Source organism: Harmonia axyridis, chromosome 2, assembly GCF_914767665.1.
Source record: "Harmonia axyridis chromosome 2, icHarAxyr1.1, whole genome shotgun sequence".
NCBI lineage: Eukaryota > Metazoa > Arthropoda > Insecta > Coleoptera > Coccinellidae > Harmonia > Harmonia axyridis.
The window spans coordinates 51,578,468-51,589,323 of record NC_059502.1 but is presented as its reverse complement, the minus strand read 5'-3'; the positions used below and the strand labels follow the sequence as shown (position 1 = coordinate 51,589,323).

Here is a 10,856-nt window from a genome sequence, read left to right as displayed (position 1 = left end):
AGAGAACTACGAAGCCCAGGTGAAGTTCATCGTGACCTAAGAAGCATCATACTGAACGAAAACTTTGTACCAGAAGTTACCCCGAAGCTACTACAACTAGAAGAAGCCCTGAAAACAGCCCATGAAGTACAAGAATTAGAACAAGATAGACGCAACAAATATCCGAATGAAAAGAGAAGACCAGTTCCCAATCTTGTTCCTGGAACACTAATATGGGTAAATACGAAACTATTAAGCAAGAAAGCAGATGGCTTTTCATCCAAATTAGCCCCACGATGAGATGGTCCATATGTCATCAAGGAGCGAAGAGGTCCCACATCATATGCCATCACGAATCAAGAAAATCAAGATGAAGTCATCGGTGTATACCACGCCTCCGACTTAACCCCATGCAAAGGTTTGGAGAACAAATTAGTTCCCACACACCCTATCCGAAGAAGAGGCAGACCCAAGAAGACGATGGAAGAAGATCCTGGCTTACTCGCCGAGACGTCTTCGCAGCCAGAGGGGGAGCCTGTAACACCAATCTCAACCGTACGACGCAGAGAACGTCTACAAACACGTACAGCAATTCACGATACAACCCACACAGCGCCATCCGCAGGACTACCGCGACAGCAGTGTTTGTATATTACTCGATAGTTCGCGACCAAATCGCGTATAGCCAGTGAATCAGTGATACGTGGCAAGATGAACAGATATCGATCTAATATCTAATACAAAAAGCTTTAATTTGTTATTGAGATTCTCATACAACAATTGCATCCCCAGGGAACTTTTGTTACACAGAGGCATCCTGCAACGGGATCCTCTAGAGCTATCTGGTAATATAATTAAACTTTCCATTATCAAGTGCATCCCCAGTGGAACTCTTGAAACACTGTCTGCTTCTTTCCTGCCTCTTCCGCCATACATAAATGGAAGAGGAGATCTGCACACAAGGTTGTACCTTAGGCAGATTTCTCCTCTGAAATTCCATCTTTCAAAATATGGTTTTTGTTTATATATTATAGTTTTTAAATGTTTGGAATTTAACTGTCTAAGAATTGTAGAGCATTGAAATAAATGATTGATTGATTGAATGACGTCGCCATCGCCAACGTACAGACCTAGTGCTTTAGGTTCACCAAGTGTTTTTCGTCTTCGACAACCAGGACTTGTGCCGAAAGTCCTTCCCGTACGGTTTACTGCCACCTCAAAGAGACTCTCAAGTACATTCCGCATACCTGTTTATTTTATTTGTAAAACCGCACTAACCCTTCATTTTAAAGTATGACTTTAGAGAATACATTTATTTCAAACCTCGTGTAAGTTATTAATGCAAGATCCCCTCACACAGTTCAAATTTTCAAAAATGAAATTCAAAACCATTCCTACGTTCTCATTTTATGGAAAAAGATTCGCCACATTAGCGGCTGCGGTAGATGAGATTGAAGACATGAGGTCCACTGAGTCTGAAATCGATATTGTTATAATTCCACCCGAAGTGGATCATCAATCTGACGAAGAGGAATTTGATGATGATGACTTGTTAGAAGCTACTTTGCGCCAATAGAGGTTCCTGGAGAATTGGAAATGAATACATTCGTACAGGAAGATGGATATTTAGTGACGAAATCTGCGAAAAGACAGAAAAAGCAAAAAAAAGTACCAAAGTGGTGCCAAACACCTGTAAATATGTATATTGAGAGTACTAATGGATCTGAAATCCAATTGAGTAAGGTTCGTGATGAATTGTCTGGATTGAATGCCTTGCAAATTTTCGGAAAATTATTCGACGACGAAGTGGTGGAGCATATTGTACACCAAACCAATATTTACGCAAGATCCAAGAACAATAATAAATTCAACGTCACTCATGATGAAATGAAGATTTTCATCGGATTCCTCCTCTTCACTGGCTAGGTACCACAAATTACCTCGTGAACGTCTTTATTGGAATTTGGATGAAGCTGCAGGTATCCCATTGATATCGAATGCGATAGGCAGAAATAGATTCACAGAAATAAAAAAGTATATTCACTTGGCTGATAATTCGAAGCTGGATAAAAACGACAAAATGTACAAAGTTCGACCATTGATGAATATCCTTGTTAAGGCTTACAGAGGAAGAAGAATCCTGTGATTCAACTCGATGCTTTCTCCCAGCATGGTCCCACCTCGAGAGAGTGCTTTCAATAAATCAGTATTCACCCAGTAATATTCATCAGTTAGTAACTCAGTATTCATCATTCATTTCAATATTCAAGTATTCAATCACTTGGTATTCACTAGTTATTACTATTATAACATTATAGTTATATACAGTGTTTGTTTAACATATTAAACCAGTAAAAATCATACGTATTTCCTTCATCCAACCAAGCACACAGCACATATATCAAACATACCCGTCCATGGTCCTTCAGAAGCCGAATCAATCAATTCGTATAAGCGTTCAATCCTCAATAAAAAATTTCAACAGTAGGGAATTTTTCATGAAAACTTCCCATTGATGAAGCAATGGTGGGCATCACTCTGCGAAGAAATTCATCAAAGGAAAACCAGTTCGTTTCGGATACAAAGATTGGGTGATGTGCAGTGGCTACTGCTACGCATTTGATACTTATTGTGGTGCCAAAGCTTCAACCATACAAACCCAATCAATAACAACGAAAAACGCCCTTCCGTTGCGATTCCAAGTTGTACTCGACCTGCTAAAAATTGTTGAAGTTCCAACTTACCACATAATTGTTATTGATAATTATTTCTCGAGTTATGAACTCACGAATACACTAAGGGAGCAAGGAATTCGAGCTACTGGCACAGTGCGCGATAATCGCACTAAACAATGTCCTCTTCTGGGTACTAAGGATTTGAAAAAAAAAACCTAGAGGATTTTATGATTTCCGATACGATAAGGAAGCATGTTTACTCTTCGTTAGATGGAATGAAAATAGTGCAGTAACTATGACAACAAATTATGATACGATGGAACCAATGACACAGGTCAGACGATGGTCACCTAAGGAGAAGCAAATGATACATGTGCCACAACTTACAATTATTCAATAGGCAGTGTTGATATTTTATGATCAAGGAATCAGTAATTATCAATTACGCGTTCGCGGATAAAAATGGTGGTGGGTTCTTTTTGCCCATATGTTGAATATGGTTTTGGTGAATTCATGGAGTCTGCACACGATCACTAACCAAAATGGTGTCGTGTATATGTCGCCATTATCTCAGTGTATTGTTTCCTTCAATTTTTATATTAATATTCATTTTAATCATTTTATGTTATACGCGCACGCCTATGAGCTCGGCATGCGCGCACCCTCTTTACTAATGGCACGAGGGGAGCTTGCCCCCGCGGTACTGCAGCTGTTGGGCGTTGGCTCTGGTTCAGCCATTCGAGAAAAGCATCCCTTCACGTACACATGTACATTTTATTCATTACTCAATTCTCATAACGTACGTAGTACAATCATACATTTATTTTCAAAGTGAATCAGCATTATACAAATTAAATCATTTTAAAATCACCCAGTGAGTGTTTTATTCATCATCACCATCGAAGAACATCAAGTAGATTTAGTGAAAAATCTCACGAGATCGAACACTCAGATCATACAGCAAGGCCATTCAGAGAAGGACAACTTCAAACAGACCATCAGGTTCACTACCAAGAAGTATCATAGAAGATCTTTCTGGTCTTTTTCCTGAAAAAATCAAAGAACCCCTGAGATATCGTCATTGCCACATGAAAGTGTGGTGGAGGTGTGAAAAATGCAACGTTACACTCTGCACTGAAAGGAGGGATTGTTTAAAAATATTTCACTCCCAAAATCAAATCAACTGAATAGTTGTCTGTATTTCAAAATAGATGGTTGTACAGTGAAACCTCTACTAACGGACACCTCCGTTGAGCGGACACCTCTATTGAACGGACGCATTTTCATAGTCCGGAATTCGGTAAATGCAAATCCTTCATATGGTACCCTCTCTTGGGCGGACGCTCCCTTGGGCGGACACGGACACCTATTTTTCGTATACTACGTTTCGAAACTCTCCCTTGAACGGACAACCGAAACATATGCAACGTAAATATTTCATGAGAGGCTTCACTGCGTACTGTGCAAACTGTGTTCACATGGTATCTGTGATTCACAAAGGGGGAATCCCCGGTTGCAGATGATAATCAGCATCGGCTTTCATGGTCTAGTTCCGTATAGTTTGATCTTCCCGATAGCGTGTCCGATATATTCCGTTGAGAAAGCAGAAATGTCTACAAAACGTCGAGTATTGACTCTCGAAGAGAAAATTAATGTAGTGAATATATACAATGAGCAAAAACTTAGTGTGAGAGAATTGTCTAAACGTTGCAATATTGGAAAAACAGCGGCTGCTGAAATTGTCAAAAAGAGGAGTGAATTATTGGATCAGTGGCGTTCTAATGACAGTAAGAGTAAAAGGCGAAATTTTTTAAAACCAACGGGCTCAACTATTGACAAGTGTTGCTTTGAATGGTTCATCAAGGCGAGAAATAAAGGAATTCCGTTGTCAGGTAATTCATTTCTATTTATAACAAGAATCATCTCCTAAAAACGTTCTGAATTTTAGGGCCCATCATTCAATCGAAAGCAAAAGAGATTGCGAACAATTTAGCCTATAAAGACTTCAGTGCATCCTCTGGTTGGCTGGAAAAATTCCGTAGAAGGCATAATATCGCTTTTAAAGCCATATCAGGGGAAGCTTCAAGTGTAAATCCAATAGACGTAGAAATGTTCTTGAGTAAATTGCCCATGTTACTGAAAGATTATTCACCGCGAAACATTTTTAATGCTGACGAGACAGGGATATTTTTCCGGGCCTTGCCAAATAAGACCCTAACCTTAAAACATGAAAAATGCACCGGTGGAAAATTATCTAAAGAAAGGCTCACGATACTTCACTGCGTAAATTTGGCTGGAGAAAAGGAAAAACTCTTGGTGATTGGGAAGACTAAAAAGCCCAGAGCTTTCAAGAACATTAATGTGAGTGATTTGCCAGTTTTTTGGAGGAGCAATAAAAAGGCTTGGATGACATGTACAATAATGGAGGAATGGTTGAAAAATTTTGATAGAAGAATGGGTATGGAAAGGAGAAAAATTTTGTTATTTTTAGACAACGCGAGTTCTCATCCGAAAGACATACGTTTAACAAACATTCAGATAATTTTTTTACCGCCGAATTGTACATCCGTCGTCCAACCCTTAGACCAAGGTATCATTAGGAATTTCAAAACTTTTTATCGAGCACTTGTTGTGAAAAAATTGTTGTCTGAAATTGAATCAGTTAGCAAGGCTGAAGTTCTTACAAAGAATATAAACGTACTCGATGCTATTTATTATATCAAAACTGCCTGGCAGAGAGTAACAGAAGAAACTGTTAGGAATTGTTTTCACAGAGCTGGATTCAGACAAGAATCAGTCGAACAGACAACGGAAAATGATATTTTTTCAGCTGAAGATGACATCCCTCTATCTGTTCTACAAGACATATGGAGAAATGCGCGAACGATGGGCTATAGAGATAATCAAGTCGAAGATTTTATCAATATTGACACAGATTTGATGATAGAAGAAATAGATGAAAACGTTTCTATCTATAATGCTGGCGAAGCAGATCAGTCTTCCGGTGAATCGGACGAAGACCCAGTCGAAAATGAGGGTATTCCAAAGAATTATTCCCAAGCCAATGGCATTTTGAAGACGTTGAAAGGGTTCGCCAAGAATAAAGGAGACTCAAAGGCAGTAGAGATGCTGTCTGAGTTAGAACTTCATTTCCAAAATCAAGTTTCGCGAACAAATACACGCCAGACATCATTATTGGATTTTTTCTCAACCACTTGAAATATTTGCATATTCGTTTCTTTTAAATATGTTTTTTTCTAAAATTTTTTTGTCTTATAATATATACGTATATATGTCCAGATCTCTCGTTTTATTGAATTCACCTTTCAAATATTTTGTGGGCAGGCCCTCCCTTACACGGACACCTCCGTTGGGCGGACACTTTTTCACGGTCCCAATGGTGTCCGCCCAAGAGAGGTTTTACTGTATTATTATTATTTTTTATTACCAAACCCTGTTGAACCCATTTTACTTGATTAGGACACCAACTTTTTCTGTATATTCCGAAAAATAAATGTCAATTGTCTTCTGGTATATATTATGGACACTCCCAGTATCCATAAATATATGTTTCACATATTTATCTTATTTAGAAAACTGATGGGCATTAATGGGATAAAATTTCACGATATTCCCTGATTTTTTAGTCAATCATTTCGATTTAGGTATAAAAAAAATTCAACACTAAAGTTCCTAGGTAGTCTTAGATTTGTGTACAAGAAAGACATATGCAATGACCAGGGATCGATATTTCTTGATTAGGAATAACCTGAAAGTAGTGATCGATAACAATGTCACACCTCAAGAAAAAACGCTCGACCGCTTGTACAAGATTCGTCCTCTAATTGATCGTATTCGGAAGGGGTGTTTGATGTTACCGAGATACTCAGTAGTTGCCATCGATGAACAAATGATTCCCTTCACTGGAGTTTGCAGAATGAAGCAATTTATTAGAGGTAAGCCTAATCCTGAGGGACTGAAAAATTTTGTTTGTGCGACTCCTGACGGGCTTATTCTCGACTTTGAAATTTATCAAGGAAAAAACACTTTTTTACATGAGAAATCTAAAAATCTAGGAATCGGCCCTTCATCTGTTATCAGATTAACTGAAACCTTGAAAGAAGGAACGCATATTTTCATTGACAGATACTTCACCACAATACCGCTTCTGGAATACATGTTGGAAAAAAGATGACAGTCACCGGTACAATAATGAAATCTAGAATTCCCAGGAGTGTGCATTTAACACCTGAAAAGACAATGGCAAGACTTGGGCGAGGTTCTTCAGAAATGTCATTTAAGACAGACGGAAAAATTTCGGTGGTACATTGGTACGATATGAAAAGTGTTCTGATTGCTTCTAAGGCTTTACAAGTAGAACCTCAAGACGAGTGTTAGCGATGGTCCAAAAAAGACACCTTGAGCAAGTTCTGCATATATATTGAGTTATTGGGTATAGGTGACCAAACCTAATTTTTAATTATAGATTATATAGATTTGATTATAGTTATAGGGACATCTAGCCCAGCATTTTCATGAACTATTTCAAGTGCCTTTGGATGAACTATACTTAATGTAAAATTCACACACTACAACACATAAACAAGAACGTCCCGCACACAGACGACAAAGTAAGACAGAACATGATCTCACCTTTACGGACCCACACTATAGACCGCCTGACAATTCACAGATGGAAGGTACATAACCCTCTCCTCATACTCCTGATATCAGTTATCCCCCCAATATATCCTTGTAATTATAATCTGTACATAACTCCAGATAACAGAGTCTGTAGAGACCGTATCTGCTCTGATGAAACTCATGGCCTGACTATCCTTAGACGGCATGAAGAAGTGTGTTTCCGACATGCAGATTCTTCAGTTACCCAGACTAATGGTAAGTCTTCGGTGATTTTATATGTTTGAATGAGTTAGAGCTTTGTTACTATTTTAATTCAAATTTGTCGAGTTAAAAGTCGATAAGAATAACCAATAAGTGTGAACAAAATATTTGCTGCTGAATTTTTCCATAATTTTAATGTTAGCTATATCAATTTCTATTGTGGTTCATTCAAAGCTTCTATTTTTCAATATAGTAATATTATTTAATTGAAAATCCGATAATTATTTGTTTTATTTTTATTGCAGGCACCAATATTAAATGAATGCATCCCTTTCGACTCTGACCTAAATTCAGATATGCATTTAGCTGTGAAAGATGATAATATTAATAAAGTTTATGAGTTACTTCGATATCGTCCTGATTTAAACCAAAGAAACAGAAAACACCAAACACCTCTACATTTGGCTGTAGAGAATGGACATTACCACATAATAAGTCATCTAGTATCTCTAGTGCTCATGTAGAAAAACTGGATTGGAATGGTAACAGACCAATAAAGGTTTGCCCAAAAAAAATCGAGTGTTTGGAACAGTTAGTTCTTTGTAAAGCCAATATCGATAGAAAAGACGGTAATGGTTGCACCTTGTTACATTTAGCAATAAAGGATGGTGACACAGAATTGATAAAGAAACTACTTAGGTTAGGAGCAAATCCAAATAGTATTGATTTTTATGGAAACCATGTTTTACATCATTTTGCTGGAAGGACCTCGATAGCCGATGAAGAATCTGACTTAATCTCAGTGATGCTAATGGAGAATTTCATAGATGTGCACAAGAAAAATACACTTCAGGAGACACCATTATATATTGGATATAAAATGAATAATATTCGATTTGTTCGTGTTATTTTGGCCAATAAGGCTGATTTTTGGCTGAATGTGATTTCGAAAATTGAACTCAAGAACGCAGTCAGATGTAAAAATCCAGGTTGCAAATTGAAAACTAAATTTTATTGTGAGAAATGTACCCTATTGTTGTGCTTGACAGGTAGCAATAATTGCTTCAGAAATTTTCATTTGCATCATAATCTATAATGATATCGTCCTGATGTCCATCTCATTGGACATTATTTTTTTTGTACTTCCCCTTGAATAAAATTTTTCAAAAAAATTTTGTGACGTTTTCAGTGTTAAATGAACCGAAATCCCAAATATCACCTTTATATCACCTTTAATATTATGTCGGGACTCAGGAGGATATGAAGCATACCAATTGCCGAATGGAGTTCTTGTATGTCCTTTGACTCCCCAATACACAGCATTTCATTCAGAACCTTCAGGCTCTACAAGGATCAGTGTGAAGCACACAGATGGCAGATCTCACATCTACTGCTCTAACAATGTGTCCTCAGTCTTAGTGTACGATAAAACTCACACGCTTCATCATAATGATCTAGTTATAGATAATTATGTCCCAATACATTACAATCATACAAATGCTTCCTTTTTGAGCGTAAATGAGTCATCATTTATTGATTTTTCCTTACATGACCTTAAAGATATCAAGGATCTCTCATTACCAGAAAGAATTCCTTATACTCATCACATGATGCTGTATACAATAATAGGAACAATGCTTATTGTACTGGTTATTTTAATGTTTCTTTGGAGAAGAAAAACAGCACGCCACAGTAAATATATCGGTCATATATACGGTCTTACAAAAAATCAACATTCTTCTATTTTTCAATATAGTATTATTTAATTGAAAATCCGATAATTATTTGTTTTAATTTTATTGCAGGAACCAATATTAAATGAATGCATCCCTTTCGACTCTGACCTAAATTCAGATATGCATTTTGCTGTGAAAGATGGTAATATTAATAAAGTTTGTGAGTTACTTCGATATCGTCCTGATTTAAACCAAAGAAACAGAAAACACCAAACACCTCTACATTTGGCTGTAGAGAATGGACATTACCACATAATAAGTCATCTAGTATTCCATGGTGCTCATGTAGAAAAACTGGATTGGAATGGTAACAGACCAATTCATATGATAAAGGTTTGCCCAAAAAAAAATCGAGTGTTTGGAACAGTTAGTTCTTTGTAAAGCCAATATCGATAGAAAAGACGGTAATGGTTGCACCTTGTTACATATAGCAATAAAGGATGGTGACACAGAATTGATAAAGAAACTACTTAGGTTAGGAGCAAATCCAAATAGTATTGATTTTTATGGAAACAATGTTTTACATCATTTTGCTGGAAGGACCTCGATAGCCGATGAAGAATCTGACTTAATCTCAGTGATGCTAATGGAGAATTTCATAGATGTGCACAAGAAAAATACACTTCAGGAGACACCATTATATATTGGATATAAAATGAATAATATTGGATTTGTTCGTATTATTTTTGCCAATAAGGCTGATTTTTGGCTGAATGTGATTTCGAAAATTCAATTGTTATGTGTAAAATAATAACTAATCCCTGTGTGGAAGCCCTTTACAAGTCTATCAAAATTAATTATGAATCACCATGATAGAAAATTTTTTATGTACTTTAAATATTTTAATGCCATAATTATCATAACGCTATTCTTTATTGTTCCTAAATTGGAGGTACAAAAATGAGGAAAATGACGCCAACACACATAACTGAAAGTATTAGTTTAACAGATTTTAATGATAACTATATTAGAGAGATTGTTGATAGAACTTTACGAGATACTATCTCTCCTACACGATCTGGGAATTCAAGAAGATACTGAAGATCACACAAAAGTAGACTTGCCATCATGGAAAAAAGAAGATTTTTTTACTGAAAAGGAAAATGATTCAGACCATATCGAGGAAACGAATGAAATAGATTCAACACTTTGGAAAAAGGTGAACAGAAACTTTTTTCGAGGTCGAGAATGGACAGAAAAACAATCAGAACTAGACGAAATAATAGATCTGGCTGAAATAGGATGTGTGAAAGGAGATTTGAAATTAAAAACCTTCAATATTGAGAAAAATTTCGTAACCTTCGACTCTCCGTTCATTGAAGTGGCTGTCAACTCAAAAAGACACATCATAAAAAAATCATCAATTTGTTGGCTTTTAGAAAATCCTGGAGAAAGAGTGAGTACTGATAGGCTCAAAAGATTTATTGTAAAAAAATCAAATGAAAAAACGGTCTAAAGTCCAACAAGTAGTTGCAAAACCGTGGAAAAAAGGAATCACATTGAAATCGGCGAATGGTGTATTTTCAAATGTGATGAAGATTTCTCTATTGTTGATTCTCATAGTGCCTTGAAAAGTTACGTTTTTGGTCGAATTATATAATTAAGCAAAATGAATACGGCA

The 10,856-nt window shown here is 36.6% G+C and overlaps 1 protein-coding gene across 1 annotated transcript; it reads left to right on the top strand.

Annotated features, from left to right (window-relative positions):
* The first annotated feature begins 4,263 nt into the window (after window positions 1-4,263).
* On the top strand, window positions 4,264-5,873 carry LOC123673378 (tigger transposable element-derived protein 6-like). Its single transcript, XM_045607864.1, has 2 exons — window positions 4,264-4,546; window positions 4,603-5,873. Exons 1-2 carry the CDS (start codon window positions 4,264-4,266, stop codon window positions 5,871-5,873), a joined length of 1,554 nt encoding a protein of 517 aa, XP_045463820.1.
* The last annotated feature ends 4,983 nt before the right edge of the window (window positions 5,874-10,856 follow it).

What these genes read in the sequence shown, in the direction of transcription:
- LOC123673378 (XM_045607864.1), top strand. Translation starts at nt 4,264, where the DNA reads ATGTCTACAAAACGTCGAGTATTGACTCTCGAAGAGAAAATTAATGTA. An exon ending in TAAAGGAATTCCGTTGTCAG is followed by an intron (nt 4,547 to 4,602) that starts GTAATTCATTTC and finishes TCTGAATTTTAG; the next exon opens with GGCCCATCATTCAATCGAAA.